Source organism: Mugil cephalus, chromosome 1 (assembly GCF_022458985.1).
Source record: "Mugil cephalus isolate CIBA_MC_2020 chromosome 1, CIBA_Mcephalus_1.1, whole genome shotgun sequence".
Lineage (NCBI taxonomy): Eukaryota > Metazoa > Chordata > Actinopteri > Mugiliformes > Mugilidae > Mugil > Mugil cephalus.
In genome coordinates this window covers 41,903,721-41,924,109 of record NC_061770.1, presented here as the reverse complement: position 1 = coordinate 41,924,109, position 20,389 = coordinate 41,903,721, and the positions used below count along the sequence as shown (strand labels likewise).

Sequence of the window (20,389 nt, the reverse complement as noted above, 5' to 3'; positions counted from 1 at the left end):
GGAGGAGCGCTGAGAATTCAGATAGTTGACAAACAGTATGAATGAAGAGCCGTCATGTAGTTAAAGGGATTCATGGTTTTGACAGTTTTAAGTAACGCCTGAATATTATAAACATAATGAGTAAGTGGCTAGAGTAGCTAAGAAAGTAATGATGGTTGAAATGTTTAGGTAACTGTGGTTTGTCTGCTTAAATACGCTTTATCTATAACTATTTAAGATGAAATCAAAGCCATTTGTAGCATCGTGGGTGTGGAGAGATCACTGGTGAAGGTGTTTTACCGTACCGTTAATGTGGTAGAGTCAAGGCAGACGCAACACCGACGTTGACTTACTGTACCTATACAAAGGGCAATACTGTGTTGCCACCTTGCAACTTGCAAATGGATTAAGCCGGAAGCAAAACCTCTTTTGGAAACCAGTGACAAAGCTTTAAAAATAAAGCTGTTTCAGCTGCAACTGTCCTCATCAGCTCTTGAGAACTGCCACGCACAGCGAACAATAAATACATTCAGTGACACGAACCATGCAGACCTGGACCCTCAAGGTCTACGTACCAATCAGATTCTATTTGTTGTGAGGACATAAGGATCAAAGCCTAATAGGGTTAACTCACTGTATAACGCCTTGCCCACTACGTTTTAATTGAGCTTGCTAAATTTAATTGACCCATATATTCCCTTTACTCGGTAAAAGCGACAACTAATGGAAGGCTGTTTGCAGCACTCTGCAGAGCTGGAAAGTATCAGGCTTGATGGTAGCATCACGTTTATTGGCAAACCATCAGGAACCCCATACACAGAAAAAATAAATAAATAAAAGTCTTAAAGCCATGCTAGCCTTGGTGCATATTCATATTCTGCCTCACATCCCAATCTTTTAAAAGGTGTTGATATGTATATAAATATATATAAATTTTTCAAATCTAAATTGCTCTGTTTATCCTCCCCAGCTCTCTTCTCTTATCTCTCGTTCTCTAATGGTTCGGCTACACCCGCTGTTATTATGTAACCGGTGGTCGCCATGGGAACGGGCTCCCCCTCTCAAGCTGACTAATCAGGGCAACACATCACACAAAATGCTTCATGGGTCGGTACGGCGAGCGACAAGTGGTCCAGAGCAGGGCATTTCGAACTTGGATTTACAAAGACAATGCAGATCGAGAGACACGTTGCCATTTGGTTGTATTTATTGAGTAAAATACTTCATGTGAATCCCATAGCTCCGTTAGCTCGGAACAAGCACATTTCTGATCATGTATTTTGACCATCGTGTATGTCGTTTGAACGGAAGCAGTCACAGGTATGCGGTAGTAAGTTATGTGAGACAGTTGAAAAACACAAAGCCACGTGATAAATGGTATTCATGTTTATGAGATCGCTTTGGTGAGGATCACATTATGACATTATGTAGCCTATACTCTGTGGAAACACAGACAGAGCTGTACCTTTTGGAGATGATTACAAGTTTATAGCAGAAGCTAAAACCAAATACAAACCCATAAACAAGATATTCTCTGTCCTTGTAAATATTTAATAAACTAAAACTACTCATTATTAAGATTAATCAACATTTCACCGTTCAACTTTCACCATTTAAATGAAAAGACTGCAACGTAGCAACTCTCTTGCTCTTCCAGGAGGTGAAGGAAAATAGTTGGAATGACCAAACATCCTACCTCCTTTTCTGCGAGTGCCCACATGCTGATGCTGTCATTAAGATGCACCTCGCGAATAAGTGAATTAATCTCACTTATTAGAGCTTACATAACAACACGTCCGCCCACAGCGTGTCGAGTTATCGCGCTAACCTTTCTCCCAGCTTCAAGCCTCATCTCTAACGCTTCACTAATTGCGCCGTGCCGCTCAAATGGTTTCCTGGCGCCAAAGCACTGCAAGTACCGTCCTCAAGTTTCACGGATGTAAAAGCAAACAAAACCTGCACAAAAAAAGAAAGAAAAAAGAAAAAAAAAGTGCACAATCACTCCAAGAACCCACATGCTAGGTGCATACATCCACATAAACCACAAACTGCAACAAACTAAAACAAAATAACATTAGCTTGCGTCTCGCTATATGCACAGCTTCCTTCTCTTTCTGAACATCCATAAGCCTTTTCTCAGGACACCGTAGTTGTTTATTCTTTTCTCCAGGTGAACGTAATATGCAGTCACTCAAATCTTTTTCTTTTTGCAGTAAACATCTCCACTAAAACTCATTTTACACAACATACCCATTACCTTTAATGATGAACTTCAGATCCACTTCAGTGTATCTACTAAACTAGTATGCTGTCAGCAACTCAAATAAGTCTCCATACATTGCTCAGAGTAATTATCAGTTTCTCACCTCACTTTCTCTCATTGTGACTATTAAAGTAAACGATTTAATCTAAAACCTTTTGTACAAAAGTTATAATGGCAAAACGGCAAAGAAAAAGTGTTCTGAATGAAATCATTTCCAGGAGAACCTCGTCAGTCTTTTCCACGGGTCACACTTATTATTAGCTCTCTTTCTTTACACTATTCTTTATTGTGTTACTTAAACAATGCTCCGACTTCACTTGCACATGTTATGGCGTTTGCGATTAATGGGACTTTCATGTCAAAGCTGAGTTGTAGCCTACCGCCGCCAACTCCAGTTGTTGCTTGTGTGCACAGGCTTGTACGTTTGCTTTCCAATGGGCCTGTTATACTCAGACGAGGACACAGACGGCCGCAGGTTTGTCTCCGTCGCAGACTTGTGCGGCTGCCACTGTCTGGGCAGGGACCTGTAACCGGCCGGACTGAATGTGGTGGAGGCGGGGCTCCTTGTTGTGGACATAAACGAAGGCAGAGGAGCTCGACTCGGACTGCGGCTCTGGCTCTGGCTCCAGGTCTGACTGCCTGTTTTCTGCGGGGTTTGGTAAGAAACCTTGGCCCTCCAGTCTGCTGGCGGTTCGGGCAGCTTTTTGCGCTGGGCTGCCAAGCAGACATTTGAGGCGAGGGATTGCTGGAGGTTCTGGGAAGTGAAGGCTTCATCCACGTGGCCCAGGGGATGCCTGGAGGCAGCCTCCCAGGGCGTGAGAGATTTGCGGCCCTTATCCAGCCAGGACGTCTGCCTTGATGGGGTGGTTGCGGAGGCCCGAGCTGGAGGCCGAGGGGAGGAAGAAGCTGAAGCTGACTTCTGGCCCGTGGACGGTCCTCTGGCTGGTGGGGAAAGGGAGTAGCTCCTGCCAAAAGCCTGTTAAGAAAGATCCAGACATGTTTATTTTAGTAAGGGTTTCATTTTTTGTTTGGCTGACTGGTCCTTTGGCCAAATCAAACTAGCTCAGAAAACAGTAACTCTTTGTCAGCCTCCTTCATTTAAGAACATTAATATTTGTAAACTGTATACTCTGTCTAAGTGTGTTTTATTCTTTATAAATTTGTGTTAAGAGGTAGAAAGCACAATACAATAACTAAAACAAGCTATTAAAAGTTCTGTTATCATTATTTAACGTGTTTTGGCACTAATTATCTATGGCACAGTAAGCCCCTTGAACCCAGTGCACCTCATTTATCCAAACAGAGTGGACTGCTTTCTTGTTAGAGCACATGACGTGAGTCACATTCCGTTTGTTTTCATTAAATCCCTATTGCCAGACAACAAACATCCGAAAGAACAATAAGATATTAAATCTCCCGCTGAACACCCGGACTGATGAGGGTCATGTCGGCGAGTGGAACAAAATATTTTTCTGTAACCGCTCAATGTCTCTTATAATACGTTCTGCTCTGCTGCATATCCAAGACATGCAAATAAGACAGTGCTGCCATCATGTGGTGAAAGATGTGCAATGTCAGCAAATGGTAAAAGACGACAAATGTTAAGAGTAGAAAAGAAGGGAATGTGATAAATAGACAAAAGATATGCAAGTCAAGGGGTAAGAAGTTATCCACAGACTAAGGTATCTGGTAACCTTAAAGTGCCAGCTATACTGGACTGTGACAGACACCATATATATATATATATATATATATATATATATATATATATATATATGATTGTAAGTGTATGTAGTAAATGTCTTTCTGCAAAATATGCAGAATGTAACACACTGTATGTTCGACCTTGTCCAGGTCTGTAAGAAATTAGCTTTGAAGATCAGAGCATCAGCGTAAATATGGATCATCTGTCCTGCTTTATTCTGATTAACACATCAGTTTATGAGTAACAAACTTAACCGTAAACCTCAGTTTTATTTTTCTATAACAGCATGTTTTAATTTATCTTATATGTAGGTGATAACAGGAAACTGTCTAACAAGCATGTGGAAGACAACGAAGATGCATGTGTAATCAGTCAATGAGGTAGTGGAGTCAGATTTCTCCAGATATAGCTGGAATCTACCAGCGGAAAGGGCCATTTGATATTAACAAATTCCTTCCCTTTTTGAAAACGCATGACGCAACACGGGTGTATATTTCAGCAGAAGGGGCCACTCACTTGACTTACTCGGTGAGGTCACCGCGAAGTCACTTATCTAATAATACCTTGCGGAAATGCATCATCGGGTAGTCATTCTGCAGGAATGTGCTTTGCGAGCAGTTTGAACTGCATTTTGATTTACTGTTGAAAAGTGTGTGATTTGTTACTGCTACACATGTCAGTATATATATAATACTAGTGCAGAAGTGATCAAATTAAACAAGATGAAGAGAAGAGTGATTAAAAGGGCATGCACAAAGGACAAAAGAAAGGCAACCAAACAAGGAAAAAAAGACAATTTAATGGCACTGCAGTGAATCATACAGAAAGTGCACTATGAAGAGAGACACACGAAGAAAAAGGAAAAAGGAAAAAGAAAAGAACATGAAGCAGCCTTGTACCAAAAATATATCTGTGAGCATTACCAGGCTTGTTATCTTTTCAAAAAGTATTCTTTTATATATCATTTGTCATCAGTTCATAGATATAAAACAATTCCAGGAGAAGGTGATATTGTTGGCTATCTGAAAAGACTAGAAGTTCTTAAAGATAGTAGCCTTAACTGGCTTAAGTTGAAACTGAAGCCTACTCTCTGGAACTAAGATTTCCCTCTCACGAAGGCTGGTTAAATATAGTTCCTAACCTGATGCAACAGCTGGCAAAAAGCTTAAAATAAAACTAACCCTCTTAAGTGTGTGCTATGGATAAGACACTGGGGACAGGCACTGAATAAAAAACATAATCTCGTTTTATGTTTCAGCAAGTCAGAGTGAGTTGTCACATGGAGAACTGCTTCCTTCTGTGGATAGAAAATGTCCCGAAACTCCAGACTTGTTAAACAGTCTCAGTACTGACCCCACCCTTCTCAGTAAGTTAGCCTTTACTTCTTTAACTTTATTCATTTACTTGATTAAACTTTATTTTATTTTGCTCATTCGTTTGTCAAATACTATTATGACCATTTAGCATTTTCTTCTTTTCCAAAACCAACTTTCCTTTTTTCACTATCTAGTACTATTCACCTTTGATTTCTCATCACTTTCTTTCAGTTCACACTGAGCATGATGCTCACCCTACATTCTTATACTGCCTCCTCATTAGATCCAATTTTCTATAAAAATGTCAACCGTTCAATTTGACACTTTTGAAAACATGTACTTACATTCTTATTTTCAATATGTTAATGATTCCTTTTGTATTAACTCTCAAAACTTTCAAGCTCTGCCCTGTGACACTGATAACTACGGGCGGAGGTAAAGACAGTCCCAAACATGTCATAATTCTATGAGAATCACTCTTTTTCAACTGCTGTAGGCTTCCACACTTGAGCTGAGCTCTTTTTGGCTGTAAACTTAGGCTTAGGAGCAGCTACAGTGTTTCCACCAGATGCAGATTCAGGCCTTGCAGCCACAGGGAAAGTAGGAGCAATATAGCTACTAGGAGGCTGTGGTTGGTAAGGTACAGAGGGAGTTGCCAGATAGGGAGGGCTATTGGCTGGCTGGTAGGGAGCCTGTAATGCCTGTTGGTAGGGAAGATTTGGAGACTGAGGTGTTTGGGGATGATAAGCAGGTGGGGCAGGTTGTTGATATTGTTGATTGTATGCTTGTTGGTACTGACCACCAGGAGGTTGCTGATAAGGGTTAGGTGGAGGGTAAACATTAGCTTGGGGTTGCTGATAATGACCATCGTGCATCACAGGCTGCATGGGCATCCCATAGGCTTGCTGAGGGTATGGGGCACTAAAAGGTCCAGGTTGCTGGACTGGGGCCATTTGCTCATATCTAATTGCTTGGTTATCACCAGGAGGATTAGGAGGTGAACAGCTAGGTTTAGGTGCAGAGGGCTTGGGAGCCTCTGGTTCTGGGCCAAAAATAAACAGTGAAGAATTAAGTTGATAGGGTTGATGCTTCATGACATCTATGACATTGAGAGGTTTAGGGGCAGGTTTCTTTTGGTCTTTTTTCTTTGCTTTGGTTGAAGGGCTACTTGGAGGGGGCTGCTTTGTTGCTGCTGGGGGATAAGATGGCGACTGAATGGGATTGTATGCCCGTGGAGGTGGAGCACGTACATTAGGAGTATATTTCCACTCATTCGGTAAGGAAGGAGCTGGTGATGTTGGCCGACTTGCTTTGTTTGCTTCCACAGTCTCAGAGTCCACAACAAACTTCTCCATACGAGACTGCCTCTTGGCAAACATGTCAGCTCCTTTTCCTCGGACGGCTGGCATCTCATAAGATGAACCTGCAGATGATGGGTTTAAGACAGTAGCCATTGGGTTGATGGGTGGTGAAGCTCTTTGACCAATGTTAAAAGAGTGCATTCGCTGAGGTGGAGATGGAGGGGTCCGATTTTGTGGAGCACTTTGCGGTGGTTGCCAAGGTTTTGGAGAGGGACGAGTGTTGACTGTTGATGAGCAAACATTAACAGGTGTTTGCTGTGACTGTGGTGTCCACGTATTCACAGGTGTCTGAGGTTGTGTCTGAGCTGGCCATGTATTCATTTGTGGTTGTGAAGGGGTCTTCAAAGTGGACTGTTGCCAGTTAGACTGTGGTGTAGGCTGAGGCGGAGCAGGTTGAGCCCACGGTGGCTGATTCTGGGCCTGATTTTGATCTTGGGTCCAAGAATTCATTGGATGCTGACCACGTTCAGCAGGGTTCTGCACCCATGAAGGCTGAGCCTGGGGCTGGGTAGGTGCTGGTGCCCATGGGTTTAAATTGGCTTGTGGCTGTTGCTGGGGTTGTGCTTGGGCTACTTGGACCCAAGGTGGCTGTGCTTGGGCTTGAGTTTGTGATGAGGGCCATGCACTGCTTGCAGGTTGTTGTTGCTGTTGAGGCTGAGTTGAGACCCAAGGTGGTTGTGGTTGACTTGGTGCTGGGCCCTGTTGCCACGTTGGTTGCATCGTCTGGTGCTGTGGTTGCTGAACCCATGGTGGTTGCAGCTGGGATTCTGGCTGAACCTGTTGAGCCCAAGGAGGTTGTCTTTCGGGTTCTTTCTGGGCTTGTTGCACCCATGGTGGTTGATGTTGAGCTTCTGACTGTAATGGCTGGGTCCATGGGTTCTGGGTTTGAGGCTGCATGGGTTCTTGGGCTTGACCCCAAGTTGGATGCTGCTGGTGTGGCTGCTCATGAGATTGTGTCCAGGTTGGCTGAACTTGTGACTGAGATTGTGGTTGTTCACAAGACTGGGCCCAAGGTGGCTGAGCATGTCTATCTGCTTGCTCCTGGGGCTCTTGAGTCCAGGATGGTTGGATTTGTGGGGTCCAAGTATTTGCAGGAGGTTGAGGCTGCGCTTGATTACGTGTGACCCAAGGTGGCTGTGATGGAGACTGACTTGGAGGTGGTTCCTGTGGCTGCACTTGAGCTGGATGCCAAGAAGTTGAAGATAATTGTTGCTGTGGTTGTGTTCCACCCCAGGTAGTCGCAGGGGCAGACTCAGGCTGCACTGCACAATTAATATGACCATTTTCCTCTTGAGCTGTCACTTGCAAAGGCTGTTGTTGAGGTTGAGGCTCTGGGGCAGTCCAAGCATGCTGTTCTGCTGTGGCTGTGTTGGCAGGAGTCTCCTGGGGGGCAGGAAGGGGAGAGGGCTCAGGGGCAGGTGCAGGGGTTGGCTCTAGTTCTGGAGCAGGAGTATTCTCTGTGGTGGGGGCAACAGCAGGTGTGGATAAGCTATTTTCAGCAGGCTGAGGCATGTCCTGGTTGGTAGTTTCTATTGGTGGTGACCAGGGAGGAGAGTTTGGATTGATCACAGGCTTTGGGGCAACTGGTGGAGGAGTCTTGTGTTTAACTCGCTGAGACTGAAGGAAATTACAAGCTTCAGCCCCAAGGCTAAGGTAGTCTTCCTCAGGTCCTGACTCAAAACCCTTCTTATCACTCCTGTTGAGGAGGTTCAGCAGCGCTGGGTTAGGGGATACTTTTGGAGCTTCCTTAAATGTGAACATAGGCTTGCCAGTATTCCTTTTCCTTGCATCTAATAAAAAGCCTGTCTTAATTGCAGGAGTAGAAATTCGTTCATCACGGGAAGCTATCTGCTCTCCTTGACCCACAGAATCCTGATTGGTCCCACTCATTGCATGAGAATAAGGGGTAGCCACCATGTTTTCTGCTGTGAAAGGCTTTGCAGTACGATTGCTGAAAGAACTCTGAAATTCACTGGTTTGATGTTGGACTGTGCCATTGACGTTTGAAGAATAGTGCTGCATTTGCTGCTGCTCTTGAATGTATTCTTGTTGTTGCTGATATATTTGTTGTTGTTGATAATGCTCATACTGCTGCTGTTGCTGCTGCTGCTGCTGCTGCTGCTGCTGTTGATGCTGCTGTTGCTGCTGATATTGTTGTTGGTACTGCTGCTGATGTTGGTAGTTCTGTTGTTGCTGATAGAACTGTTGTTCTTGATATTGCTGGTACTGCTGTTGGCTTTGTTGGTGCACATTTACATCCATGTAACCATGGCCCTCTGTTGTCGACTGCATGTAGGAGTGCTCCATTATTTTCTTTTCAACCTCCGGCACTCCGTCCACTGGTATCCCTTGGCGCCTGAGCTCCTCATGTTCAGCAGAAATCTCATCCATCCTCTGACGCCGTTGGGCAAACATTAGGGCGCCCTTGCCCTTGGTTTCTGGCAAACACTCCATTTCTGCTTGGTTGTTCAAGTTCCTTTCAATTTCAAGGAGACTTTTGTCCAAGCTGAGAGTCAGCACACCTCTGCTACTATGGACATTAGTGAGTAATTGCTTGCCCAGTTCAGAATTGTCGTCCGCCACAAGGGTAAATTCAACAGTTTCTCCGTTTTCCTCGTCCTCTTCGTCACTGTACTCTGGCTCGTCTTCCCCTGTGCCGTAGCTAACAAGTGTGTATTTCTTGGCCCTCTGACGATGTTTCTTGAACATCAACACTCCTTTGTTATTGGGGTTGGGTGGAGCAGCCGTGAGAAGAAGGGCAATACGTTTACATTTGGACTTGGCCTCCTTTACCTGCTTCTCAGACAGGCTCTCGCTACGCCTGAGCCCTGTATAGAAAAGGAAAAAAGAGAGTTCTGTGTTTAGAACTAGTTTAGAAAAGGGTCCTAGAACAGGAATACAAAAAGTTCTTCTCCTGGTTGAATTTCAGCTGAATTAAAGGTATTAATACCTTCCATTGGAGTAAAAAAATAATTTTACTATGTCTGTTTTGATTGATCAAATAAAACTTTAATTCTTAAAATAGTACCCCCTAGGACACAATTAGTGAAAAGGCTGAAGATTTTCTGTTCTTTGATCGCTGACTTAAGGACAACTTCAAAGCAGTCGCATGTGATATCTGCATTGCCCACGTAACTGTAGTTAACTAAATTACTACATAATATACATGTAGAAAGTGTGAGCTGGAACATACATTCAATATCAAAAGGGCTTGCTCAAGGAACTTAGTGACAGATGATAAAAATTTTGGGAAAAGGTAAAGTACAAGGAAAGCCATTTCAGTTTGTAACAGTACACCGACATCAACTGTCTGTACAAAAAGTTTTAAAAATACACACAATGTCCCAGTATAAGCAGAGACAGAAAATGACAACAAACTGTTAACAGTAAATGAGTGAACTGGTGCCAACAAAAAGACTATGAACTATGCAATTAATTCCTTCACAAAACAAATGATACATGAGTTCACGTATTTAGATGTCTTTTGCTGTATATTTATGTACTCTACGTTTGTAACCGTTGCTCCAAATGTGCTTGTTCAGCTGAACAGAAAATATCAGCGCAGAAAGCAATAATGAAATTCTGTGATCCGTGTCTAATACTGTCATGTTCATTGACAATGCACAACATTAAATCGGTCATTCATCCCCGTAAAGAATCCGACGATTAAAGATAGCCTGCATGCAATAAATCCATCAGGGCTAGAGTGTCTTCACCAGTCCTTATCTGTAAGTCGACAAGTCCTCCACTTAAAAATAAAGAAAAGTTCTTATTAAATCTATTGCATTTGCAGACACTTGGGCCAATTCAGTAACAGACATCACATGACAAAACCAATCTTAAACCTTTCAATAACGCCAGGTTGGAATAAAACAACACGTAGGCTTACTTTTTTATACTATTGCGGGACTAACCTGAAGGTGGAGGAGGACACAGCAGGAGTGAGCAACAGAGTCACTTATTTAGCTCAGTTAAAGCTCTCAGTTTGAAAGGATCAGGTAACGGTCTAGGGTAGCATATGCTGGTGTCTGTCAAAAGGCCACTTCTGCAGGCATCATCAGCGTGCTGGTGTTATATTTATGCCTCCTACATACTCTGAGGAACGCCTCAATCCATATTCACCGCGCCAACTATTTGAATTGATAATTAAAGAACCCCCCACATGACTTCTATTCTGATATTTTTGAGTTCATTTTTCTGACTGTCTCACTACACTATGTCTGTCTAGTGTCATAATTCACGTCTACTTCCATGCAAAGGACTGAGCACCCTCCTCTAACTGCAGTGACAGACGCATACTATTTTGAGGAGTACACACATCGGACATCAAGCTTGGGAATGCACACATGTTGACAAATGCGTATTCCCCCTTAAAGAACAGATCCTTACTACCCACACACTCACACAGAGAGTAAAGAATTGCACACTAGGATGATAGTCAGTGGTACAAATGAAAACGAAACAACGGTACTTACTGGCGTGCTTTGGTCGATGCTTATTGGGTTTGTCTTGATCCCCCTCAGACTCAGAGTCCTGCTCTTCTGCCTGTGTCGCCTCGTCTGAGGGAACTTCAAATGAGACGGTAAAGGACCCAGGAGCACCCTCGTACTGCACTCCTCCTTCTTCTCCTTCACTTTGGGATCCGAGACTGTCAGTGACCCTGGGGCCACCCACACTCAGGATGCCCCTCCCTGTTCTTGATGTCGCTTGCTGCTGCAAAGTGACCTCCACCTGCCCAAGCATTGAAGGAGAGCTGACCACCACTCCATGCTGGCCGAGTGGTTCTCTGGCAGAGCATGGTACATAGTGAGACAGAGTGGTGGTCTGGACAGTCTCAACAGCCTCTCTGTGCGAAAGCCCCCCCTCAATCCCAATTGCGCTCCCAAGGGAGGTGCAGCCGAAGTCATCCAAGGTCTGCTCAGATAAAGCCACCTGGACCTCGACCATGTCCCCTGGGGAGAAGCACCGCTGTACCTCCTCGTCATTCTTCTTAAAAACAGCCTCCCTACCTGTCTGATCGTCACATGTGGAAGCATATGACTGGGTGAAAACTAGCTGACGGCTCTCGGTAAACTCTGTGCGGCTCTCCGACTCCTCATGGTAGGCCTCGTCCTGGGACTCAGATATGTAGAGCTCCCTCGGTATCTGGGACCTGTGCTTTGGGGAGATGATGTGCAGGACGGTGCTCTCTACAGCCTCACCAGAAGAGGACCTCTCAGCACAGCATGTCCCTTCTGATTCAGTATCTTCAGGGGAGGTGGAGTTGCATCTTTCGGAGAAGAGGGGGAAACAGAAATGAAGAATGAGGCAAACCGAGTTCATCATTAATAATAATATAATGTTGCTTCTTATTTTACTCGCTGTGAACAGACTGAGTATTTAGGCTAATACAATCTGTATTTATAATATAAGTAAAGGTTACTTCTACATAGACGACGGGGGTAATGTCCACAAATCTGTCAAGCAATCAAGCAGATTTAGTCATCATGCTGTAAAGCTAATCTAAAAAGGTCAGGGCACTGAGGTGGAAAGTAATCACGTTTCAACATCACCTTGCCTAATTTACACTGTCAAGGTCAGCTTGGAGCAGCAGAATGGCGCTGATGTGACTGCAATGACTGATTTCAAGTCAGTTCCTCCTAAAAGGATCGAAGTTTGCCTCAGAAAGAGTTGCGTATCTTTATGTATTTCAATGACTGTGACGGCAACTGCGTGTAACTGTGTGGATCTGCTAATGCCCCACAGTCCTAAATGACACTACAAATAGCTTCAAACAACTGCAGCTCAAAAAGCAGGCACATTAAGGAACACGCAGCTTTATAAGAGGACACCTGATAAACAGACAAGCAACACCAGCTGATTAATGGCCGAGCAGCTGCATGCCAATCAGACGCACTAATCTTCAACACCTCCCCTCTGCCAGCTGGAAGGTCAGCACGCCTAACAAACATTACCTCATTACAGTACACACAGACATGCTTGCACATACGCACAGAGACGCTCGGGAGTTAGTTGAACTATGCGAAAGGGCACAGGTCATAAAACAATGCGCTATTAAAATGCTAATACGGCGGTGCAAGGATCAGTCTGAAAACCACGGCTCAGTTGTCACGATGCCCGGACTTTGCAGCGTTGTTCATTGTGTTTTCAGGGACGCCCCGTGAATCTGCCGTGGTGGATTGCATGCGTCACATTTTGATGAAGACCCCACAATGTGCGTTTGTCTCAACTTCAGAAGCTGCACTGCTTGCGGCCTCAAAAAGCACCACAACAACAGGCACACAGCGCTACCTCTTGATTAGCAGCTGCAGAGTGTCGATCGACGTGTCGATAAGAGCGAACACTCGCAGGAGGGTGAGGTCGGCGCATGGCTCCCCGTTGACTGACACCACCTCGTCACCGTCCCGCACTCCCGCCTGGAAAGCTGGACCACCCTCCTCTACCTGCAAAACGGGACAAAAACACAAAACAGAGCTAGTTAATAGTCTCAAGTGACACCCAACAAAGAAACTGTGTGAACTCGGATGAACGAGTATTCGGTGGACACGCTCCAAGCGTGAGAAATGTCCTCTCACCCTCACACACAGCTCAGCAATGACTGTGCAGCTATTTACAGGAAGCCGGAATAAATCATGCTTGAAACGCTGACAATTGCTGCTAAGGTCAGAAAACAGAAACTTAACCCTCAGGTCAGTGTCACAAATTCATTTTTAGAAGCTAGAGAATAGTAGTCTTTTAGCATCACTTTAGGTTTTAAAAATATGCCCTCTCATGGGTGTGAAAAAAGACAATCCAAGAAAATGAACTGCAAAATGATGCTCCAGTGAAAATAAAGAGTGGCTGATGCTGAGCACAGAGCTACGTCGAGGGACTCCTTCCTTTGCTTTCTTTAATTAGCCGTCTCCTTTGATGTGTATTAAGCTCAAGCCAGACCAGAACGCCAGAGTGTGCAGAGGGATTCTGGATCATTAATAATTTAAGGACATTAAATGAGCATAAATGAACTAAAAAAATACACAAAGTCACCCTCGAGCAAATCAACAGTTTCTACAACACACAGTTTAGTGTACAAACAGAGTTGCCCGCGTAGAAGACGCATCTCAGGTGTTTAATAATGAAAGCTACCTGGAATTCCAGCAGCGCCGCTGCAGATTATGACTGCAGGCCATCCCCATGCAGCTCCATTATAAGGGCACCTCTTTACAGAGTTAACCTAATGACGGATGGTTTCATTTTCTTGTAATTGGTTCCTGAAGCCTATAAAATGGTTCATTAATTGTGGATTTAATATGGAGAAATGCCCCATAAATTGTGAACAAAAGGCCACTCATAGCGCTAGGGGGGTGAATTATTACTTTACTACAATGCACTTAGAGGATCTGCAATCAGGTTCAAAGGCATTATGTAAATATTACAAGTACACAGTATTGTGTATTTATAGTATAAGGTCTGTAATGCTTCTTTGATTTCCTAAGAGCATAGTGAAAATTGCATTTAATCCCCCCACTTTCTGCCCGCCTCAGAACCACACAAATTATTTGGAAACATTAGAAATATTGAAAAAGCTGCACAACTCATCCAACTAAGTGAGGAATCGTAATCTTTTGGATAATCCCCCCAAGGGAGCCAGTTACAAGTTTGCAGAGTTTTCGACATCAGAATCGATTCTGGTTCATCTACGGCAGTGAGCATGATATAAGCGGCCACGTTAATCTGCCTCTGATTCATGTCCCAGTTTCACTACACAATCCTCTTGGTTTATTTCATCAATGATTTCCTGAGCAACAGCTCCAGATTCAAAGATTTCAAAACTGAAAATCATGATAAACACAACAGCAGAAAACAGATCATGTAAATCGTTCTTTCCGATAGCTAATATTGCACTGTGGGTTACGACTGAAAAATAAAAGTAAATAACTGTTTTTCACTATTCTTTGTTTTCCAGTGCACTGGTGGAAATACAGTATATATAAAATAATAGCTACATCCATACATTAGTGTTGTAATCAATTACCATTGTAATCAAAACTGTATAGTACTATAACTTTAAAATAAGATGTATTTTAATAAATGTGTTTTCCACAGTCGGTAAGATGCAGCTCATCTGTAAAAGCTTGTAGTTATCTAACCTAATCACTAGATGGCAATGTTCACACATGTTTTACTAAAAGGAACCAGAAGAAAGTCCCTGACGGAGCATAACTCAAATAACCCAATGTTATTTTGTTCCCCACTTACTTTTAATCATTAGAAATTTGCTCTACTGTTAACTCCATACTAACACTGATTATAATCTGCTGTGTTCAAACACAGATATAACCAGAGAACGAGAAAGAGTCCACTCCCCTCTATATACAAAATCATTTTACAAGTTACATTATAGAGCTGGTCGTGTAAAACACTCGTGGCGCCCTCCTTACTCCACTTTTTAGGAGTTAACAGCGGATAAAACAGGCCCTATAAGGCAGTCGCTGTGCATGTCCGCTGGGACTCACACCTCACTACGGGGAGGATGGTTTTTGTCTGGAATGCCACAGCAACCACCCGTGGTCCAAAAAAGGAGGGGAAACATTAGTTGTTGTATCTCCTCGCAACACAAAGATACACAGCAGCGTTCAAAGGAGGCAGATAGTGAGTGAGTCTTCTTTGACAGTGCTGCTTGTAAAAGGAAAATATATATAAATAAATGTTACTGTTGTTGTACAGTGTCAGAAGAGACACACAGTTTACTGTGTGTCCTGGAAAGTCCTTTCCAGGAATGCTGTCTTAATTATCACATTTACTGCTAGACTAATTACACAACATTATGTGCCTAAGGAGCCTGTTTTCAAATGATCTACGTGATAGACTTAAACACAACAAAAAAGTGGAGAAAATGCAAAAATAGGGCAGTTCCTGCCGTTTGCAGCTTTGAGCAATTATGCTTTTAACATTTCAGGTAAATATTTTCCAGGTGCCTTGCAGGCAACATGCTGTGAAAAGATTTACATTGAATGTCCTTTAAAATACTTCAAACTCTGGGTAGGCAGCGAAATAATGGCACTGCAAATATAAGTGGTTGAAATTCCTCCATAATGTGGCAAGGGTTAACCTCAGAGGTGGCGTGAGGAGTTCAGACTTCAAGAAGGAGGTCGGAGTGCCGCTACGTCTCCGTTGCGTCTGACGCAGCTGATGTAGTTCGGGCATCTGGCGAGGATGGCTCCAGGGCACCCCCCTTTACAAGTCTACCAGGCATGGCATGCTGGGAGGATTCCCTGGGTAAGCCCAAGCTTTGGTGGAGCAATTACAAATCTTGGCTACCTTTGGATCCCCAGGTGTGACCTATGACGCACTGAAAAAGAGAGGTTCTGGGGTGGGTTGATGATTGAACACAAGATGTCTCCTGCACCACTGGCTGCCTTTATGTTACAAATCCTGTCAGCAGGTGAAGCATGCACAAAGACACGCTTCAATTTTTAAAGAAAACTTTCGACCACACAGTTGTAGTTTAATACTCTGAAGGACTCTGCACAGTGAAAGTCAAACACTCAAGAGGAGCAGCTTAGTAGATTAACCTCAGAAACCATGAATTGATTTGCAATATATTGATATAACAACCAGGACAAGGACAAAGATATTCTACATTGAAGAAACTGAATATGGTTAAAATGGTTATGGTATTCCAAGCATCACATGACCATCACATAGTGATGAATTTAGGAGGACAGTACTACAAAATATGTATTTTAGTGTTGAACTGCATCTTTTTAACACAAAATGTGGTAAAATGCTAAAATACTCAGCAGAACAAAAGAGCTTCTTGCTGTAATTTTACAAAACATTTAACAATTTAATAAAAAAAAAAAAAAAAAGAAATCTGCCATCATCGGGTTGGTTTCATCAGAAATTAGACTCTGCTTTAGCTGGGACTGACGAAGAGCATGCACAACCAGGAAGACTGTGATTCACGGCCCAAACACAAAGCCGTTGGAGCCCTGGCCCAAACTTGTTTACATGATGTGAAACAGAAGGAGCAAACAAGCCCAGTCATCATCTGAGGTCACTGCCTTCTCTCAGGACCACAGTGAGGAATGGAACACAATGCCAGAGCTCTGGTAATGGTCGGAGTTGTTCAGCACTTTATCCTGTCCGGCGCTGAATAACTGAGGCGACGGCATTCTGCTGATTGCGTTGCAGCTTAATCAGGTTCCTATGGTGCACTATTAGGGCGAAAGCAGCAGCAACAGGAGCCCTCTCTGCTCTGTAAAAGGCAATCCTGCCAAAAAGGGGCATTCATTCAAGCTATAAATTTGATTTAATGGAACAGAGATGAGTTCATGGCGTATAGAAACCTGGAAACCTTGTCTTAAAAACACTGTTACTTGGTCATTCAGCGTCCCGGAACTGATCTGATGCATGTTGACATCTCACATACCAGGATGAAATACCTTAGTAATTAGGCCAAAATGTCTTCTTCTAGTTGGACGTATTTTATATATGTATATATATATATATATAGAATACCCCTCTCACAGTAAAACATGTTAAATTGGTAAATCTCCAACAAATGAGTGTTGCATGACGAGACATGTAAAAGTTACAGCGCAGCTTCTGTTGCTTTAAAACTGAGGTGACATCATCAACTTTGTACTCGGGCCAGAACTCCAAATAAGAGGGAAAATACAACCTCCCTTATATGGAAAGAACCGTTTAAGATTGGATACCCCGAGCCCATACACTACACAGCTTGTCAGCGCACAGCGAACAATCACTTTCTCTCGGGGAACAAAACACAGAACCACGGCATTCAACAGGCGCTTTGGAAAACACACTCTGTCAGAGGCAGGAGAGGCTCCAGCCCGAGTGTATTTGAGGTGATTTTGGTGTGTCGGCTCTCTTGGCTTTTAAGTCACTGACTTGGCTCTATGTCCACTCAACGAGAGGAGTTTGAAGGTATGTTTGGAGTTATGCCTTCCAGATGAGGTGGACTAAAACTCCCAGATGTCCCGGGCTCAGGCATATGCATCATTTCTAGCTACTTCACTTTAATAGGCCCACACTTACAGACTGTTACGTAACACATGAGGACACGGTGGAGGCTGGAGTACTCTAAACACCGCATTTATGCCTAAAATTAGAATGTAAAGTTTCACAAGACAATTAAAACTTAACAGTCACTGGAAGTCGGGGGGCATAAAAAAAAAAAAAAAAAAGGGGTTTTGTATATGTTTTGTTTGCTCGGCCTTATTGCTCACCCATGTGCAATGTTTTTTCCTCATAAATCCTTAATGGGGTATTTGTTTAGAATAATGAAAATGAATGGGGTGTTAAAGCTGCTGTGAATAGGCCAAATACCTGACATGAGCCAGGGCTATTTTTCACTATATAGGTTTATGAAATGTCATTAGTATAAGTATATATAAGTATAAAAGACAGAATTACACCATTAAACGTGAAAATCACTTCTGTAATCACACAGAAATCCCAACAAAGGTCACAAATGAACTTCACTTCAGATCCAGGTTAAGCGTCCGCCATTAAAATGATGTAGTGACGCTTTCAGGGTCTCTGAAGCTTTCTATCCGTGGAGCTTTGATGGGGCAGGAATGCAGCTTAACAGAAACATTTACATGTTCGCTGCTCAGGCGACAGTTGATGGGAGGGGGATCTGTACAACGTGAGTGCTCGCGAACATCCATTATGATGCCATATACAGAGACAGCTCTTCATAGTAAAGGCACCTGGCTTTACCTGTTCCAGTGCACAGACACGTCTCAATATCCACATGATTTATTGAAGCCGCTCTGCATGCATTTCTCCACAACTGACATTTTCATGGTAAAGTAAATTTATGCCGAGAACCAAACGCATACATTTAAAGAAGACTGGTTCCGTGTGATCTAAGCTGCAAATGATGGCAGACCCTCATTTTTTGTGGCTGTGTTATGTCCATCACTGTGCTCGCTTACACTGAAAAAGCTGTGTGCAACACTGTAAAGACAATAAGATGTTGTACAAGGAATAAACACACAACTAGATAGTGTAAAAGAGGCCGAATTTGTATCTGAAGCCGCGCATTATTTCCTGAAACATGAAAATACAAATATGCGAAATGAGATTTAAATAAAAGGCAAAGCTGACAAGCAGTAGCCCACAATTTACTGCAATAAAATGTCATTATAATATCTTAAAGAAAGGCAGCTTTGACAGCAGACAGATAAAATTCTCCACCTACAAGATTTATTATGGCATTATCAGGCTAAACAAATGTTAGGTATCCAAAGACTTCACATGGCAAAACTTGAAATTTGCCTCTTATGACCTATTTGAATGTTCTTTTAATGTCACATCCGCATTTTCATTGCTTAGCTGAACCCATGTCCCTCTTTTCTCAGAGTCTTCAGATTAGTTAACTCAGTTTTCTTTCTTGCTGAATTTGTTGTGACTGACACCAGATCACACTGCCTTCAGCTTCACACTCTCCCTTGGCCCTGACCATATAAGGGTGCCGAGGAATCTCTCACCAAAACACGGCCAACGCACACAAAAATGTAGCAACGCTCATTGCTCGGAATAATCCCTCTCCCACAAGGGTATTCAATTTATTTATTTTTATTTTTTTCCCCCTCACAGAACTTCGCAAAAAGAAAAAAAAGTGTGGCAAAACCTTATACCGGACGACCAAACAATAAAACTTATCATTAGAGAGAAAAGAAAAAGATAGATAGATACCTGGGAAACAATGAAGGGTATGTAGGTGACCCCTTCTCCCTCTTTTAGGGTGAAACCCCAGGGTGCGCCACCACGCAGCGTCACGCAGATGTAATCCCCGATGCCCATGCTGCGCGCAGGTTCTCAGCCAAACTTCCACACGGCGCTCATCGAGCTGTCAACCAGTCCTGCTGCACTTTACACAGACTGCCTCCCTTGCACCGCTGTATAATCCCCATCATCCGAGTTTCTCCCCGAGTCCAGCCCGTTTCGGAAACGTCACGACGCACGGACACGCCTGCAGCGTTTGCGTGCAACTGGTGGTTTGTTGGTGAACTCTCAACAGCCCGTGTCCTCTGTTCTACAGCATCAGTGAACTTCGCAGGAAGACTACTTTCATAAATGTCACTCGCACTTTGTAAAACCACAAAGCAGTTGACAAGGCAGCATACACTGGACAAAAATATCAAAAATCATGATACTGAGTTTAATTTCAGATTCCCTGCGCAAATATGAGGTCAAAGTTGCTCGCACGCAATCACCATATAAGACATTGAAGTACTCAATACGCCTAATGGTAGACTGTTTTTTTTTCTCATCCCATTTATACATTATAGCAGACGATGCATTAAACTTAAAATCATTGTGTGATCTGTGTGTAACTTTAAATGGCAGATGTGTTAAATTGTGACACTTATTCTTTCATGGGCTGTGAAGTGTTTTGTGTAAACATCCACTAATCCATTCATTGATCGTGCCCTAATAACGTCACTTTACAGTAAATTCTGGACTGTAATCCGTTTACCCCATGGTGTTGCTTCATACGCTACAATTTCCAAATTAGAATTAATATTATAATAAGAAAGGAAAAAAGACAGTTAAGAAAAAGGAAACGGTAGCCCATGTTTATCCTTCAGGTGACACACGACAACTCAGGTCCACAACATCTGTGCTGACCTGGTGCTGACGTGTATGGGTTCCCGTTCTGCTTTGCGCATGCGCACAGCGTAACCCCGTCAAGTTAGACTAAAGGCACGTTTCTCGCAACAGACGGTAAAGGAACTACTGTTCAAAA

At 43.2% G+C, this 20,389-nt stretch overlaps 1 protein-coding gene across 2 annotated transcripts; it reads right to left on the bottom strand.

The window, feature by feature from the left end:
• Positions 1 to 1,168: 1,168 nt before the first annotated feature.
• LOC125006091 (synaptopodin-2) lies at positions 1,169 to 19,688 on the bottom strand. Of its 2 annotated transcripts, XM_047581835.1 has the most exons (5): positions 19,336 to 19,688; positions 12,916 to 13,067; positions 11,100 to 11,893; positions 6,514 to 9,452; positions 1,169 to 3,218 (listed from the first exon to the last, which is right to left on the bottom strand). In XM_047581835.1, exons 1-5 carry the CDS (start codon positions 19,441 to 19,443, stop codon positions 2,619 to 2,621), a joined length of 4,593 nt encoding a protein of 1,530 aa, XP_047437791.1. In that variant the 5' UTR covers positions 19,444 to 19,688; the 3' UTR covers positions 1,169 to 2,618. The 2 variants fall into 2 exon arrangements, with proteins under 2 accessions (XP_047437791.1, XP_047437784.1); XM_047581828.1 differs by lacking the exon at positions 1,169 to 3,218 and having other exon boundaries at positions 4,727 to 9,452; positions 19,336 to 19,583.
• Between the last annotated feature and the right edge of the window lie 701 nt (positions 19,689 to 20,389).